Consider the following 20,705-nt stretch of genomic DNA (forward strand, 5'->3'; position numbering starts at 1 on the left):
ATATATTTCAAAATAAGTATAAGACATTATACTTGTATAACTTAAGAATTTTTTTTTCTTAAGTTACTCTACACAAAATTTAAACTCGGCGTAATATATTAATTGGATTATGTTTACACTTAAAAACAGATATAACTGAAAATAAACAAAAATTTTTTTAAAAAAAAATAATAAATTACAGTGTAATACCTACCAATTTACGAGTGATCAACAGTACCTATATTAAAATTACCAAAAAAAAAAAAAAAAAAAACCGGCACGCGAAATGCTCATCCGACGAATATAATACTAACTACCCTATCTCACTGCAGCATAAATGTCCTTCCATTTATTATACAGGCATCGTGTTACTCGGACATCGGACTTGAGATATGTATGTGTGTGAGCGTTTTAAGTTTATAACATTCATTTTACCCTCTTACATCACAGAATTCAGTCAAGCGCGTGACTAGCTGACAGACATGGCATTTATCGGGACCACGTAAGTGGGATTAATTCATTTTACTTCACTCCTTCCCTTTCTCGAATTACATATATATATTATATAATATATGTTTGTACATGTATATTTCTTCACTAGATATAATAATAATGGAATATATTATCTTTACGTACCTACGGGCTTTGATTTATAAGTAAGTAAAAATTTATTTATAAAATGCAATTTACTGATAAGCTCACATTAATTTATAATAAATATTTTATCATACTTTTTAATTTCTATTAACTCTTATTTTACTCAATAACGTCAAATTAAATAATACATTTTATCTGAATATATAGATATAAGTACTACTATTTATCATATTTTGCAATTGTTTGCTGCCATTTTAGTGATCAATCTATACATTCATTCCAACTAAAATAAATACCTATTTTATTAAACTATTTTGTAATAATTTCATATAATATGTTTTGTATTTTTAAATAATTATTATACTTTCACATTTATATATTTTTAATTTTTTAAATAACTATAACTATAATTAAACATTATGTTATAAAAGTATGTCTACGTATTATATACTTTACCATGTATATTACATATTTTATACTTGTTAATATTATATATTTACATATTACGATATTTTATTAAATACATTTAAATCTAAATCATAGATTGCGTTTAAACACTACAATAACAATTTTTTTTAAAGGAGAAAAGTAAGTAACCACTCTGGTATGCAGTAGCCAGTAAGTATAGAATTTAGGTATATCGTCATTAAGTTGATAACTTTAAAGTATACGTTAAATATGAATCAAGTGATAAAAAAAATTAAGGTTTGAAGGTAAGTGATAAAAAAAAAAAAACACTTTAAAAGTAAAAAAAAATCATTTATTAACAAACAATCCTCAATCTACCTATCAAGAGTATATTTTAATTTAAAGGTAATATAGGTACTTTGATATAGATACGCTAAATTAACTTCATTGATACGTCAAACAGCAATAATAAAGTATACTCATTACACGTAATTTTAAACATAATATCGAAAACCGTCATTTTCACAAGCTCTTATCGATTTGTACCGTGAATATGAATAAAATTATTGTGACCATTTGATTATTTTGATGATTAAACACAAAATAGCCATTTATAGTTAAAATAATACAAAAAAATAGCAAAAATAATATTTACCTATTACCTTATAAATTAAATTAAATACATTTTCACGTAAGAATTATTTTTCTATCATGTTTAAAAAGAAAGAAATTTGTCTTCAAATTCAAACCCATTGTGATAAATTCATTAAACCATTACATACGGAAAATTATCCTGACCAAAGAATAACAGCCAGACTAGTAACCGTTAATGAATTTTTCCTGTGTTACAGCTGATATAATCGAGAAACGTAACTTTAGGTTACTGCGTGGTCAATTTCACGAAGTTGAATATATTATTATTTTATGGTTAGCTAGGTATAAGGCCGAATGGTTAGTTACAGTTGGTTACCCCTAAACGCTGCCTTAGTGACTAGACTAGAAGTTATAGTTTCCTAAATGGCAACCAAGAGTTTTAACCTTCGGCTAAATATATTATATGGATATCTCACCAAAGAATTAAATTATATCAAAACAACTTGCGACGTACACACTTTATCGTTAAATAATATAAATATAATTTTTAATTACTGTTTAGTATGAATTGCTTACACATTTTTTTTTTAACATTACCTTTACATAAAATAAATATTTGTATTATTAATATTCACAACAAAACAATTATTATTTAAATAAAACAATTATAGTATTCTTAACGTCAGTATATTTTTTGGTTAAATTTGTAATTATACCAAATAATTATAACTGTGTTCAAGATTACGTAAGCATCTTAACTATATTATACAATAACGTTTATTATAAGTTATAACCCATAATGTATAATACATATTATATCTCTAAATACAAGGTTTTACTGAGAATAAAACCTAAGTATCTTCAATTTGACTTTTATTTTTTAAGCAAATAAAAGTTTTATACAAATAAAAAATAAAAAAAGTAACCTTATTTATTTATGCTTATTTTAATTTATAAATTGTCTACGGCATTTAAATAAAATTATACAGCGTTTAAATTAAATTTATTAAAAATACTAAGTAGATTAATATGCATAATAAACAGTTGTAAAATTCGTTAATAACAACTTTTATAACTTTTTGTAAGCTAATGTATAGAATTTCATTCAATGAATTTAACATTATAAAATACAATAAATAGAATTATTAATAATTTTAAATTTAATCATAAAATAATAGAACATATATTAAAATTTAATTAAAATTAATTGTATGATTTAAGATCATTGATTTCCTCATTTTATCTAACTACCGAGAATATGAGAATGTACGTGCCTAAATTAATCTTCGATATGCAATGATGTAATATTTTTGAATACGCAGTGATAAAAAAAAAAATATTTTTTATTTATTTTTAATTTATCTGTTAATGATATTTTACTATAGATCAAACCTTAGATTCTTAAAAAAAAAAAAAAAAATGCTTCACCTTACAAACGTACAACATATAGCTAATTTGTATTAGGCAGAACTAATTTTGTTTGTTATTTTTAATATCAAAGTAAATAGACCAGTATATTAAAATTTAAAATGTTACCATAAGCAATTGCATTTTGAAGTATTTTTATCAAATCTGAAAAATATTTTTCTTGTGGTATAAACTTACAATATTTTTAAATGTTCATAACTCGTTTCAAAGTTAAAATATCAACAACAACAACTTACGTAATGTCATGAATAAAATGTATTTTTTTTAAATAAATTTGATAATAAGTCAATTCACTTTAATATTAGAGCTGAAAAAACAAAATTTGTTCTACTAAATGTAAATGTATTATTTTGTACATTTATAAAACGGAAACAATATATATTATGTGAGTGAGACGTCTTCTTAAATTAAAATTCCGATTTCACTCATAACTGTATAATAGTTTTTTTTTTTTTGTAATAAGTTTCAGATGTGCAAATAATAATGGTACAAATATATATCAAGAAAATACGACGAATATCAATACGGCTTTCTATGAAAGAAAAAAAACAAGGGGAAAAATAAATTGTTAATACGAACAACAATAGTTTTATAAGCACACCGCACAGTCGATAAAATGAAATGAAAAATAGACTAGCAAAAGAAAAACCTACCTCGAACACAAAAAAAATAATTATAATGATAAACATTAGAAGATGTTTTTTGTTCATTGTCTATGTTGTTTTAATACAAGTGTTGAAAAGTTCTCACTACACCAAAGTGTACAATATCTCTTAAAAGGAATTTTTCGTGAACACGGTAGTATCCGTTGTATAATTTAAACTTAATGTATAACATTATATACATCGTCGACAGTGACACAAAAACTGAATAATTCAACAAAAATACGTGCTGATTAAACGTAATATGTTTAAAAATAGAAATATAAGTTTTTAAAACATTACCTTTACAACACTAACATTTGGTTTCTTAACAATGTAATCTGATATACGATTATTCATTATCATACTCGTTCCAGATTAGAACTGGTTCACCCTTAAAATATTCCATGCATATAATATCTTGCGTTAAAATTATACCCATTACAAATATCCCAGTTAAAAATATTGTATATATAAAATATCCTCATTAATGTTATCCTTTATTATGTATGATCTCATTTATTATCTACTCGTAAATGTATTAAATTAGGTTAAAAACTTCAAATATATTAGTCATTACCATTTATTATTAATATCAAAATAAATTAATTTAATTTAATTTTCAAAAAAAATGCACGTGATAAATTAAAATCGTATCTAATAAAAAGTATTTTAGTTTTTAAATTATAAAATATTATTATAAATTTACAGTGGTATTTCTATTTAAAACCACAGAGTTAGCTTAAAATAAATATAACTTTTTATAATATGAAAAATACATTTAAAATTATTTAAAAGTTATCCTGAATAATTAACACATTAATAAATAAGCATACATTTTTTTAAATAAAAAGTTTTACGCTATACCTTACTATGCCTATAGTTTGGTATGCATACATATGCGAGTTTTTACTTGACCTGTGTTAACTATGTAAATATCCATCAAATTGCTTTTTTGGCTATTAACAAAAATTAAACTCGACATTTTATATTTTTCAAATGTCGATTCAATATTACAAGAGATTAAAAAAACATATCTAAGAGTCGTACACAAGTGTAATTCCTACCATATTAATTTGTTATGATTTGGCTGTTATATTATAATTTTTATTATTTAATAAAAATACTAGTATTTGTATTATATTGGTATTAGATACTTATTGCCGTTGATTATGCAATATTTTATACAGATAATGAAAACGGGATAATCATACGTGACTATTGACTGTTATATTTTACTAATTCAGAATAAAAGCATGTTGTTATGGTTAACCCGTAGTAATAAAAATATAATCTGAAGTACCTACATTGAAAATTAATAATATATATATGAAATAAGGGATAATATTAATGGAGACATTTTGTATACAGAATATTTGTAATAGGGATAATTTTAACGTAAGATATTTTGAGGGTCCACCATTAGAACTACAACACTAACCTATACACTGTGTATATTTAACATTTTAACTTCAGTTCAAGTAACAACTTGTCATTTTTATTATTCACAAAATAACGCGTATTTAAAATAGGTACTATAAGTCTATAACAATAACGATTACGACGTGTCGAAATAGTTTGAGTGATGGATTTGTCGAAAAAAAAATATTTATTACGAAATGATAAAAAAAAAATATGATTAATGATCGCAATTTGAAATAGGTACAAATTGCAGACACGAAAGTTATATTTAACCAGTAGGTACTACGGTGACGTATAAACATGACACAAAATGAGTTTAATTGTATACGGTGAAACTCATAAAAGATTAGAACAGTTCGGCGACCTCCTCGAAAATTATACTTAGAGTAAATAAATCTAAAACGAATACCTAGAAAAACAGATTTGATAGGTGGATTATGTTTCATGACCAACTCACTTAACTGAAATATGAATTACAGACAATAAAATATTTACTTTAAAATTTTAAATATTATGATTTAAATCAGTTTTTCTGATGTTAAATGATGTTTTAAAATGAATTCAAACTTTTATTTATCGGTTAAAACGCTTACATAATTTACAAGCAGTATCTAAAAAAAAATTTTCAGTAGTTAAAAATAGCAATAATATAATTTAACTAAAACTATTATTTTAATAAATTTCATAAGACTGTTGTCAACATTTTAACTTCAAAAACAATCATTGTTGAAATTTAAAATATTTAAAATATAATTATTTTTTTTTATACATAATTGCTTTGTTCTTTTAAAATTTTGACGTAATTTTTCTCATATTATTATTTTCTACATGATGGAATTTTGAATATATTGAAGATCAATTTTTAGCAATTTATAACATCAGCCCTGGTCAAGCCAATCTACGTAGGATACCTCAGTACTAACTTTTAATAAATAACAATAATACATGATACATTTATATAAATATTAAATTATACAATAATAAAATACAAGCGATTGTTCTTAACAAAGTTTAGTTTAACTAACCATATTACTATAAAAAAATAAATTACTATAAATAAGTTAAAAGTTATCTATCTTCACTCAGAATCAATTTTTGTATATTCCTAATTTTATTTTCAAATTTTTTTTATCAATTAATAAAAAAAAGAAGTAAATAAATACACTTAATTTGAAACGTAAGTATTTATTTTGAATAAAATATAAAAATAAATACATTTTTAATTTTACCAATAAACAAACTTTAATTCAATGTTTTTTGGTCTCAAAGGTCATAAGAAAATAACTTGGTGATATTATTTTAATTACATGTTTAGTATAGTGGAGCATAACATTTACAGAAGATTGATTCATTAAACTACAATTTATTAATTACCTTTTTTTTAAGAAATATCACATCAAAAAAATATTAATTGCAACTAAGTAACATTAATACAATATGTATATATTTACTTATTATGATATTTGTAAGTTGCACATTTTATTTTCTTAACGTTTATAATCGTATAAACGTAGAGTAATAGACATAAAATTTGAACAAGATATCATTTTGTTCCGGCTAAATATTTTAAAGCATTTCAAAAAACATAATTTTTCCTTCTTTTTGTTAGAAGTTTAAAAATTAACACGTTAAACATTATTTTTAACTGATTTTTACTAAAAGTTATCTTTCTAATATGTAACATTAGCCATTTTAATTTTTCAATTTTAGCAACCCAATAACACTTCAACTCCAATAGCTTACCCAAAATGGTAACCTATATTTTTGTTTTTATGTGCAAAAAATATATATGCTTTTTTCCCTTATTTTATAATAAATATTTAAGTCACTGACTGAAATAATAGAAGCGTATTGAATCGTAGGTATCTAATCGTAAAATAGTTAAATTATTAATATGTATAAATTGTGTTAAAATATAGAAAAGGGAAAAAAATATAAGATACACACACACACGCATATATATATATATATATACTACATGTTGTAAAAAAATATATTCCTCACATTTTAGAGCTTTCTTTTTAACTTCAATAGTTTTGTGTACATAACAGTAAAACTATATTTTTTCTATTGATCAAACGTTCATAATATTTTGATTTTTTTAGATATGATTTAATATATTGATTAACAATAGTGAGTAGTTATACAATTGAATCGATTACACAAAACATTTATGTATATAGATAAATGTCATCTATTGAAAACTTCTCACTAAAAAATTCAGGTATCAAAACATCAAGCAAAATAATGTATTCATTTAATGTAATTCTTTACTAGTATTAACTGTAATTTTAGGTCTATAAGATTAGGGTGCAAAATTATAAACGTTTAATTCGAGTTTTTTCAATACCTAGTTAGGAAGTCATTTGTAATCATTTATTAATTAATAATTTATAAGATCAGCTTTTTAATTACCCATAAAAGTTTAAATTACGGCAACTTTTTTAAGACCTAGCCTTTTTGTCATTTCAAAGTTTTTGATCGTTCAAAAAATATTGAGCGCATTTTGTAAGTATTTGTAAGCACATATTTAAAATTTTAAAACAAATTTCCTTTTAACTAATCATAAGCAAATTTATTGTTAATACCCAATGAATTTATTTATCAAATATTAAATAAGTCGTATTACTTTAACTATAATCAAATAAATTCTATTAGATTAAAGATAATCTTTAAGTTTTTAAAGTATGTGTTTATAAATGCTTGTATTTCATTTATTAACGTACATTTGTACTCACCGAAAAGTTTGTTTTCCAGAAGCTTGATTAATTGCCTATGTCCTGTCCACTAAGTAGCTTCTCTCCTCTCCTCCCCTCTACGACTGAGTTAAATCGATTCGAAAAATGTGTTTGTAAAGTATTTTGTTGCTTTTACCCATTTCAAATTATATAAAATGTAAAATCGCTTATTTTTCAAAATTCACCAAGAAATATGAGAATGACTATTCAATTAAGTTTAACTGCTAAAATAATTTTAAAGGTACATATAATATCACCTATTATTTTATTTTATTTTAGACCAATTTAAATCGTTAAGAAAATTTAAAAAAAAAACAAGATAATTTTTTGTGATAATTTTTTATTAGAGATAAAAAACCTTTAACTAATGGATATACGTTTTTAGAATAGATATTCAACGAGTATCCATTTATCGACTTACAATATTCATATTTCTAGTTTTGCTAAATATTCAAATTCAAAAAATATGAATAATTAATACTATAAATATTTCTAACGTTCGTAAGCTTTTTATAAAATGTTTTAATTTCTTACATTTCATAGACATAAATAAATTGGATAAATACAGTAATTTAAATATAATTAAAAATATTTATTCGTATTCTTCATTCTTATATTAAATCTTTTATATTTTACTTTTTAGATTAAACACAAATACAAAAACTATATAATTAACTCAACTCCGTTCATAATTGACTTTCTTATCCATAATATATTATGGTCCTTTTTAGTTTTCAAATTTAATACACTGGTTTGCCCCAATAACTCATCTAAGAGTTACCGAATTTTCACCATGTAAACAATGTCCTCAATCCCATTTTTTTACAATACCATTTTATTTTTTAACTAAAATTTAAGATGCTTGCTGAATTTTTTAATAAGTAATCGCATAAAAAATAGTTATGTCTTTAATATGTAATATTAAGTATTGTGTTAAAATGTAGAGGATGAAAAAGTAAAACTCTACCCAAAAGCGATCGGTATGGTTCAGGGTTATCCGGCACATATTCAGCAATACATATTATATACAATTTATTTCAGGTATGTTTATGTAATATTTAACTTCAGCACTTTAGTGAGTAGAAACAAAACAAACCTCTCTTTTATTTTGTCGACCAGACATTAATAATATTTGGATTTTTTTTTACAAATTAAACATTGAGTCTCATTTATGCTGACGAGAACAGTAGAACAGTAAAAAGTGTAACAAATAAAAATGTTAATTAAAAAAAAAAACAAAAAATACACACAAGTTTAATGCTGGATGTTTTTTCATCATCAACATTGAAGAACACTTTATTAAATAAATTTTTTACAAAAAAAAAAAACAAAATACTGCAAAATACTGTAGTTATCAGAATTCGAACTCCGTCCAAATGGAAAATATTAATTAATGTTTTGTAACCAATCACAGCATATTTTTTTTATACCTATACCTACTAATTGTTATGTAAATTGTTTGCTCGGTGTATTTTTAGATTTAGAAGAGTTTTTAACTAACAAGTATGTTTATTAAAATACAGTAAATAAAACAGATACAAAAACATGTTATATCAAAATTTAATACGAAAATTATTATGACATAATTAAAAACTTTTTTTAAGTTTATGGTAATAATGTGATAATCCTAGGTATTCTGCCATATTTTTTATACATAATATAATCGTAAATAAACTTTAAAATTATAACTACTATTAAACTAGCCAGCAATACGTTCAAACTATCCCAAAAATTCACCATGTCCGTCGTAGAATTTCTACACAATGTATTCCGGGGAAGATCGTGAATCTAAAATAATATGTTAAATTTTATATTTTAAAATAATTATTTTTACTTATCAAATATATTATATTTAATTTTTTAAATCTAAAATTCATATTTAAACTAGAGTAAAATATTATTCGAAGTTAAAATAAATTATTTACTTAATTTTTGTATATTAAATTTAGGTGTATATTATTTACTTTCATAATAAACGAAAAATCAAAAAGCCTACTTTCTAAGTTTAATTTTAAAATGTTATTGATTACACATTTTCTTATATCCTTAGTGTGATTTTAAACATATTTTATACTTTTTATTACATTAAAATTTTGTATAATAACCCACAATATAAATCTGCAACGAGTATATCAATTTTTGAACTTATATAATACAACCATATAAATGTTAAATACTTATGTTATATAAAGTTATACATTTTAATTGGATATAATAAAATAGTTACATCATCTTCCCAAGAACACTTACTGGAGTCAAGTAATATTCATCATTTTGCTGGTATGAACATTTTATATCTGATAAGTCCATTATTAATGATTTGTATTTAATTAAAAAGTCCTTGAAAAATCCCAAAAGTATAAAATCAAAAGTTACATAAAAACATATAAACCATTTTTTATGTGAATATACCTGGAAAGCTGGAGCAAACAAACAATTGCAACGCCAAGGATTTGCACCTAAATAAAGTTGAGCAATGTTACGATTTCGCTGGAACGCATTATCTAATGCATAGGTTGGTACCTTTAATAAAATAATATACGTAAGACAATAAATTGATTTGATTTATAACAAAAAAAAAAAAAACACAAACATTAGTTAAATTGTTTCCTTTAAAACTCATAACTCTGCAATGTGACAACCAATGTGATCCTTCTAATATGCTTATTGAACTAATCTGATTGTAATCTAAATGAATGTCCAAAAGTTTTGTGTAATAGCGATTGGTAAGCAAATCGTCCAATGTGGATATCTAAATTTACCAATAATTATTACCATTTTAATAGGATATAATACAAAACATGCTGTTAATTTATTACGATATTATCCCTTATATCCTCCGCTATTTATTATTTTATTTAAGCCAATTCCCAATATACGATTCCACGTCTACAACAATACATGGGTTTAAAAATATTATAAGACTATTACTTTTCAACGTTAGTTATTAATAAGATTTTTTTAGTGACAAGCTACTTATTTTTTCAAACTCGAAGATCAATACCGACAAACTGAATTTTTAAAACAAAAATAAAATAATTAGTTGGTTTTTTACATCAATACGATATATTATCTATAATAATAATATGATATATTTTATTTGTTTATTTTACAGATTAGGGCACTAAGTACTCTATAAAGTTGTCACACAGATACGTTTGTTTATGCAAACTGTTTAACTTTAAAAAAAAATAAATATATCCTATTTCCCTGCTTAATTTCTCACGCGCGACGTGTTGAATCGGTAAAGAGATAAATTGATAAAGTTTATTTTCGCTGTAGTTACATAATACCATTATTCGTATTTTATTTTGTTTCCCAATTTTAAATTCGTCCGATAATATTAAATTAAAACTACATTAGAACAACGACATCACTCATCACTATGGTTATGCACCTATCCATACGTTTACATTATAATTTATAACACTTAACGTAAAATGCTTATGTTTTTAGCCGGCTTTAGAAGTTGGATAACAAATGTGTTTGAATAATAATAATTACTAATACAACGTTTTCAAAAGATATTTACCTGATTGCCTTGGACTAATAGTGTTGTAGTATTGTGCGGAAGTATTTTCGGTAGCATTTTTAAGCCCCTATAACTACAATCGACTGTTATAACTGGATGTAAATAAAATGATGCACCTCTACCACGTACTACGTTGTCCAACGTGCAAACGCAATAGTCAGGTGGACTGCTAGGACACTCTTTCTCTAAATCCTAACGGAACGTATACATTTTATGCTTGTACATTTTATTTTATTTTTTTTTTTACTTTTTATCATATTTAATCATATGTTTACGTATGATTATAAAATTTAATTAAAATAAGCTTTCATTGACTCGACGCCAATAATTTCAGCGACCTAAATATAACTGTAGAATTAAATATTTTTATTAAAAATTGTTATGTGTATCTTAGTATTTATATGTTAGTTTAAATATTCATATATACAAGAAATAATTTTAAAAAAGTTTTCGTTCTTAATAGAAAAAGTAACTTGAGACTTTTAATTATATTATTAAAAAAAAAAAAAAATTATAACTATATTTCTTCAGATGAAACATTTATTCCTTAATTACCATGTCATTATATTAATTCCATAAATTCCATTCACTATAAAGCCGCATAATTATTATTAAGTTTCATATGGTATCAAATAATCTTAAAAAGTTTATATCTTAATTATTTATATAACGCACACTTAATAGCCGCAATACAGGGATCACGGGTTTTCCAATATATTTATATCCACCACAAGTCATACGGTTGGAATCCATCACTTTAAAAGTCGACGGATCTTTTGATACTTGGAGTAGAAGTAACCAAAATAAATCGTTTTTACAAAACCAAAATTCTCCTAAAAATAAATAATTTCATTTTTTAATAATAAAACTATGGAAATATTTAATAAGTAGATAATTAACGCATTACTCACCAGCTAACCAAATTTGTTTCAATTTCGGTAAGTATTCCGTTGTAGGTGAATACAAGTGATTGAGTTTATTGTAACTCAAATCTAAGACTTCCAAAGATGTTAAGTACTTAAATGTACTATATTTAACACGCTCGAGATTCAAATGAGATAAATTTAAAGTCTACAAATAACGTACAAATTTAAAAACTGCATTAATTCATTTATTTTGTTTTAGGATATTGTAAAAATACATTTTGTTTTACTATCAGCACTAGTTTTAAACACTACCTACCTACTCTATATAAATTTGATACTTAATGAAAACCTATTCTGGTAAAATTCCCATAATCTGCATATATTATAATGTATCATGCACTCGTTCATTTTTATACTAATACCCAATTTTAATATATAGCCTATATAGGCATAAATAAAAATCAAATATCGTAATTTTTATTTAAAAATCCAACTTCATAATATTATATTTTTTATTTACAATAGTTGATACCTACTCCCTATAAGCGACAGTTAATTAAAAGTAATCAAACAATTTTTATAAGTAATCATTATACAATAATAAAATTGACCCCTGCACATGTGTGATATGTATATGTGATATGGCTCAAATATTCATAAAAAAATATATAATTTAAATAAGTACGTGCGCTTACAAAGACCTTCAATAAAAATAAATTTAGTTAAATACATAAATAAATTTTACTTTCAAAATATCATATTATTTTTGTTTTGAAAATCATTCTCGTTCAAAAAAGCATTAATTATCACTTTTTTATGTGTATATTTATTAACATGAAATAAAAAGTTATCATATAACCCACATGCTTGTTTTTTCTATTTGTATACACAAATAAAATACGCTTTGATGTATAATCATTATATTATATGAGATAAAATTAATTTTAAAAATATAATATACTATGTACTTCAAAATAATTAGATAAGAGAACAAGTCCTTATAATTTATACATTCAAATATTATAAGACACATACAATTATAAAAGCACTGATTCAAAAGAAAAAAAATAATAAATAAATGTATTATAGAAGTAGGTTTATAAATTAAACTCGAAGAGCTAACGATGGGAACCTAATTATTTTTATTATTTACTAGTTATTATTTTACATTTAAAAAAAAAAAGAAAAAGCTCTGTTAATAATGAACCATCATTAGAAATAAGAACTTCCCTATTTAAAGTTTAACACAGATACCTTATAAATTAAAAGAGAATAAAATATGCATATTTAAACAAGTATGAAATTATCTATTTACATATTACACTAATTTTATTAGTCTATTACCGTGATTTTGAAAAACCTCCAGCACTTAAACCGATAAAAAAATAATTTTAATTCAAAATTCTCTCATTACAGTACCTATTACAAACATTTTATTAATCATCTATCTTATGCAATCAAAATCAATTTTTTTTCGAGTTATATCTATTCTATAATATAAAAATATTATCTCTAAACAAACGATTAAAAAGTAATAATAGTCTCTATAGAATATATGATACAACTATTACAACTAAGTTTGTAATAATGATAAGTTGTGACGAGTAAGAAATTTGTTTTAAATCGTAAATAAACTACGTCAATGCCAAGTCGTGTAGTAATTATGTTTCATTTTTCAACGCCATAAATAAAATTGAACTCACTAGGTGGAAGTCCCAGACAAATGAATTTTAAAACAGGCCTAATAAGGAAAAGTAAAGTATATACCCAGCTTAATGATACTATACAGTTAACGACATACAGCGTTACGAGACGACAAGAACCCGAGTTAACTGATGGGGAGAACAGTGCTTTCTATTTGCCCATTAATAAATTGTTATTTTTATGCACATAAATAACGTAGGTACCTATTATATTTTTTTTCCTAACAATCAATTTCTAAAAAACGCATAATTTTCAACAAAATATGTATAAGACGTTTTAATTTTAAATGTACGTCATATCTCAGTGAACACTCTACAAATTATAAAAGTCATCTGTCAGACAAATATTTTATAATTTTCAAAAAATGAAACACCTCAAATAGAATTTTTATATCACAAATATTTTCGGCTATTTCACTAGCTAAAGCATCTTCTGAGCATACGAGTATACCTACAATAGTTATAAAAAAAATCTTATGCAAAATTAATACCAAAAACAATAATAACTATTCAACTCCATAAATTTAATACATTTTATCCCAATTTGTTTCAATCTTAAGTTCTACTATAAGCTCACTAATTTTCCTCTTATCATCATTTCTAAATACACTTCTTTCTAAAGGTGCTATCTCCAACCAATCATTATCCACTAATACATTAATAAATCACAATCTGTTTTTATTTTATTATACTATGTTCGTATTTTATATGTTTATTATTATACAACTATTTAATATATACCTATAATTACCTTTGTTCAAAAATGTTTCATTTATTTAGCATTTAATCATATTATAATAAATGTACGTATTGATAAAAATAATATATAGTTTTTCTATACAGTAATCGTAGTAAATGGCTTATTTTAAATTTAAAATATGTTCAAATATAATACAAATTGTTTGTATTTTTAAAAACTCTTAATCAAACACTGATTTTTAATGAAATTCTCATGTAAATTATAATCAGATAGTTTTGAAAAGGTTTTTATGTTTACTAAAAAAATTCATCTACTTAATTCTTTTAGATACTCACATTTTTAAGTGATTAAGTCTTTCGAACAAAAATTAACTAAAAACGCTTAATTTTATACTATGACGTGTAAACGACCTATCTATGGGTATATGGCACAAACTGTATTACATTATCTCTTTCTTTACATCCATTACATAGTTTATTGAATAAAAAACCAACATAATAAAGAAATATAACCAACCCGTATGAATATTGAAGAAAAACGAATGATTACAAGACAAATGTAACTAGAATAGTTGCTTATCTAATAGTCTATTATTTGATCTTTTGACCACGAAGTAAATTATCTATGGTACAAAAAAAAAAAATTCTAAAACTCACAATTTCGATTTTTTATTCATACTGCTCTTTGTAGCAGGTACATAAACATAATAATATATACCATTTATATTACACATTGATACATATTTTTAATATAAGTAAGTAGGAGAACCTACCTGTTCTCCTAATTACTTAATGAAAATTAATAGTTCTACTTAAAATATAATACATTCATATGCACATAAAGTATAAACCCTATAATTAATTGTCTATCTTTTAGACACTTAAGAAACACAAAATTTGATAAATTAATAAAAATAAATGAATTTTAATTTTTTAATTTTGAGTTTAACACACAGAAAACAGAGGCGCAACGATAGAAAAATATGTTAAAATTTTAAAATGGTAACAAAATTTGTCTCATTAAAATATACTTTTTCGTTCAGTTCAGTTTTAAAAGTGAATATATTAAGTATATAGTTTAGATACTGTAGATACCTATTTACCAAAGTCAGTTTTGTGATAAATTGTTACGTTAAGTAACTTTTTACATTATAGTATTTACATAAATTTTACAAACTAATTTTAGTTACTTTACAGATCATACTATTGTTATGTTATTGTATTATACAGACATATATATATTGGCAATCACTTGGCAGGTGACCTGCCGGACCTTTCTTAAATTAAATTTAGTAAGTTACCCACCAGACCAGTTTAATAATTTATAATAAACTACTGACCATTTTAGTATTAATAGTTATTTATAAATAATAATAACGACATGAAAGGCCAATCTAAAATATTTTATACCCAATTAAATAATTATACATATTCACATACTTATCAAATCTATGATGTATTCAAAAAATTATAATAATAAACCCTAAAACTAGCGCAAAGATATGTACAATTGAATGTAATCCATATTAAAAATGAAAACTTTGTAAAAATGTATGATACACAATTCCGAAAATGTTTCTTTTGACTTAAATTTTACGATATTGAATAAAAATAATAAATTTGTTTGTTTCCCCCATAAATATTTAGATCACCTGTTAAACGAATAAACAAATATCTATAAGTAGATTAAATATATATATGTGTGTGTGTGTGTGTGTGTGTCGCATCCATAACGCGTAATTGTACAATTCACGAAATGGACAAAGTTTTATATCCATTTCGCGAAGTGAAAACGCTTTTTTCCACTTTGCGTAATTCTGCTATCTGGACAATATTTTATAAAATGGATACCTAAACTACACATAACGGAACTAGTTCCGTCATATGGACAAACATTTAGCGTAACAATATTTATAATTATATTTTTTATTATTTTGAACAGAGTACATAATTATAAATACTGATTATGAATATCATAATGAATTAATAATTATGAAAATAATTACCTAACTATGAATAATGAATATAATAAATTATGAAAATTATTAATTATAAATATAATGAAATATAAAAATTATGAAGTTGGAAATATTTATATTTGTTATTTATTTAAAAACATAAAATAGAATTATTATTGTAATATCAAGTGTTGAATTTTAAATTAATTTTAAAACAAGCACACTTTTTTGTTCGGCATTTGCTTTGAGAAAAACAGCTAAAAAATTCTTGTCCTCCTGTTAATGAAGAAATAATTTGTTTTAACGTTTTATCAACTTCATGTTTTACTTGCTTTAATTTAATAAAACTTAAAGAAGCCTGTTGTAAATTTCATGCACCATACTTTAATAATTCTATGTTCATTTCCCAATTGATTCATATCATTTGTTTTAATCAACCACTACTCCAATGATGTTTGCTGGATCCGACAGACCTCTATCCATCTTAGGAATTGGAATGATCACACAGTGCCCAACTTTAAATGTAGATAGTTAAACTTTCTATTTAGTTGAAATTATCGTGTAATATTATTATGAACAAACAACTAGGACACTAAATAACTATTAATTATTAACTGTAAGATAGGTAACAAAATAGTTTCTGTAGTGGAGACACCAACGCCAGTTGGTCAGTTATTCGACATAAGTACAGCCGTACAGTTAAACGTAAAAATAGGTACGGTGATAATTTTATATCACATCAGCTAGTCATTATAAGATATTAAAATCACTATAATAGATATTAATATAATTTAAATAATCTAAAATACCGAAATATTTTAGTGGTAATTAATTATTACTCTGATTTAAGTATTTTATGCAGGGTAATTCAGTTCAATATTTTACATACAGTTCATAATATAGTTTTGATAAATCTACATACAATTAAAAATATTGTTACGCTAAGTGTTTGTCCAGATAACGGAACTAGTTCTGTTATGTGTAGTTATACGAGTATAAGGTATCCTTTCGCGAAATGGATATAAATATTATTGTCGCTAAGTTATGGACTTAGCTTAATGTACCTAAATCGTATTTATTATTTAATTTTTTTTTCAATTTATAAAAACATTAAAATTACAACCAGTTTTCCGTCATATTCATTAAATATTAACAATAAATTAATCTTTACATTTGTTTTTATCCATATTATTAACAACATTTGGAGTTTTTTTTTCGGATTGTAAATTATTTTGTATACATATATAAAACGTTTTCAATTTTTAATCCCCCCATATGATAATACATTAAACAAACATATCAATTTGTCATGATCGAAATAATTACCTTTAAGTTGTGCAAGAACTCCGGAAACTCGCTAGTAATGTCTTTAATTTTGCTTTTGGTTATCGTCAACTTCACGAGTTTTGGATAAGGGCGCAGTGACACGCCTGGGTCGAAGTGGTCCAGCGGCCAATGACAGAGCGTGAGCATTTGAAATAAAAAATAACTAACAAACAGTTGTTTTAACACTAATTTATTGAATTACATATGACTATATATTTACTTTTTTCATACATTTTGGTTTTGTTGTTCTTCAAGTGCTTATATAAGCAGCGATGGACAGTATTTCGATTAAACGTAATTAAAATTCATGTTTAAAGTATATTTTATTTTAAAAATATAAGAATACAGTAAAAAAAAAGTGGAAAGTAACCAAGTAAGTAAATAATCGTTATACTGTACACCAATAGTTCTCAACCGTGGGGTGACATGTCACCTTAGGGTAACATGGACCTAGCTTAGGGGTGACGCAGAATTTTAACGAGAAAAGAAAAAAAAATTTAAAAAATTAATTTTTTCGAAAACAATCATATTATTTCTTATAATAAATATATTATACACCTATACCACCACTGTCATGTACATAACATACCTCAAAGTTCGTATCTTTATAATAGTTTGTATTATTTATATTTAATCTTTTGATCCGATAAACACGTGTACCTAGTAATTTGTTATTTTGATGTTAGGGTGACGCAATGTTTGATTCTAGTGGCTAAAGGTGATGTGAATCAAAAAAGGTTGAGAACTACTGCTGTACACTGTACAGTAGATGTCAAGTTAGTCACTGTAAGTCTAGAATACATGTATTGCATTTTAATTAAATCTTGGCTTATAGAAAGTACTGGGAATTTTTTACTTTTAACCCCCAAAGTCTCCATTATACCCAAATGTCTACCAGAAACCAATTTCAAAGTTAAGAATCTTAACATTTTTACTTCTTCTTGAGGTAAAGTTGAACACAAAGAAAAAATGAACATTGACACAATCACTGTAGAACCAAAACATTCATCGCTCCATTCAGAATCGAAAAGTATATCTTATATTTTGTATTTCAGTACCTATAATTTGATATTTTATGATTTCGAATATATAAAGTGATGTATTTTTCCCATTTCTGCCTATAAGTACTTAATTATAAAAAATAAAATCAAAATACCATCTTTAAAATCCCGTAAACCATTCATACCATCGAAGATTTCAAATGTTTCGATACATGCATACCTATATGGGTGTAGGTACACGTGAATATTCATCCACGACTTACTCACTCTTCAACCGAGTAATCCTCGCGAAAACCGCCACTGCAAGCTACTCGATACCCATCCGTCTTGTTGGCGCTCATGCATTTGTTCTGGGCCGTTGAAGACGCACACAATTCACCTAATTTCGTGCCCGCTGAAACGACCCGGTACAATGATAAAACCGTAACAAAGCTGAAAAAAATTATGCAAAATCACACGTCTTCCGCTTATACCTCATTGGTGGTGTTGATAAAATAGCTTACGTCAAAGCAATCAAATGAAATGCGTCCATTTTCTTAGCGACGTTCCCGCCACAGATTTTATGAAAAATGTCATATAGTCTGTGTTCCCGTCAAATACCTATTATGAGCGTCTAGTCACTCTGTCGCGTGATACGAATGCGATGAAGACAAGATAAGGAGTATAGATTTATGATTTGGTAAACACAAACAGTAGCAGGTACAATATTGTTTTAACAAATGATAATTTATTGCTCGATCGTATCAAATAATAATGATAGACCATATACATGTTTTAGACATATAGTAGGTATATTAAGTTATCAGTGACGCTTCAAATCTTATCACAATAAGGCTAACGTTTTATGTTTTGTTTGTATACTTACTTAAACATATATAATATTAACAACTTTGGCCAAATATTAGTGCGAATAAAATAAGAGTTACATTGACATTAAAAAAATCAACATATTTTGTGTAAGTTAATAACGACAAAATATAATGAGAATCAACAAATAAAAAAATGCCTCCACTATTGTTTTGAGAATAAGTCTCAGAGCATTGTATTTAGTTAAAACATACAAAACAACACAAGATCGTGTAAGGTGAAAAAAAATAAAATAATTAATACTACAAATGTTGACAATACTGAAGTGTTCATCGTTTATATAACATAATACAAGTATAGTTAACAACTTTATGAAATTGCAGGCAAAAAATTATACACCCACTAGTGCCTGCAACGTGCATAATAATATTAACGTATAGTACAGATAGGTACAATAGTTAGTAGTTATTCTAATGGTGATGCCATTGTAAATACAAAATAAAAACAGTGTTCGAAACGCGTACAATAACTAAATAATAACTTTTATGTTGAATTTTATTGCGAAGTATCAAATAAACCTAGTTAAAATGTAACAATACAAGCATTATTTAGGTATCATATCAATCATATAATAAGAATAATAATAATAATAGTTTAAGAATAAATATTTTCATGTACTCCTTAATTAAAAGTAACCTTTTTTTTCTTTTTTTTATTCTAAAAATATGCGATCGAAGGCACTAACAATTAACTTATAACGCACGCTCGTAAACAAAAATTGAAATTGAATAGTTAATGAACGAAATTCAATTCTCGTTCGAAGACAATTGTAAAGCATATTATCATTTTGATCGTAACTACATTATGCTCTACCGAACAATAAAAGGCGACGGCAGTGTATAAGTATATAAATTCAACGAGAAAACCCGTTCCGAATCGCATTAATACTGTTGGTGCTTACTAAATCGATATTATACATTATTAAGATGGGGATCAATAAAAATAA

General features: G+C 24.6%; 1 protein-coding gene across 2 annotated transcripts; it reads right to left on the reverse strand.

Moving 5' to 3' along the window:
• Positions 1 to 9,115: 9,115 nt before the first annotated feature.
• Positions 9,116 to 20,359, reverse strand: LOC112594785 (protein singed wings 2). 2 transcript variants are annotated; one of them, XM_025339772.1, is made up of 10 exons: positions 19,396 to 20,359; positions 19,160 to 19,324; positions 17,892 to 18,054; positions 12,251 to 12,410; positions 12,015 to 12,172; positions 11,340 to 11,531; positions 10,401 to 10,559; positions 10,220 to 10,330; positions 10,058 to 10,147; positions 9,121 to 9,595 (listed from the first exon to the last, which is right to left on the reverse strand). In XM_025339772.1, exons 1-10 carry the CDS (start codon positions 19,422 to 19,424, stop codon positions 9,413 to 9,415), a joined length of 1,410 nt encoding a protein of 469 aa, XP_025195557.1. In that variant the 5' UTR covers positions 19,425 to 20,359; the 3' UTR covers positions 9,121 to 9,412. The 2 variants fall into 2 exon arrangements, with proteins under 2 accessions (XP_025195558.1, XP_025195557.1); XM_025339773.1 differs by lacking the exon at positions 10,401 to 10,559 and having other exon boundaries at positions 9,116 to 9,595.
• Between the last annotated feature and the right edge of the window lie 346 nt (positions 20,360 to 20,705).

Source organism: Melanaphis sacchari, unplaced genomic scaffold (genome assembly GCF_002803265.2).
Source record: "Melanaphis sacchari strain LSU unplaced genomic scaffold, SCAv2.0 Contig23_pilon_pilon, whole genome shotgun sequence".
NCBI lineage: Eukaryota > Metazoa > Arthropoda > Insecta > Hemiptera > Aphididae > Melanaphis > Melanaphis sacchari.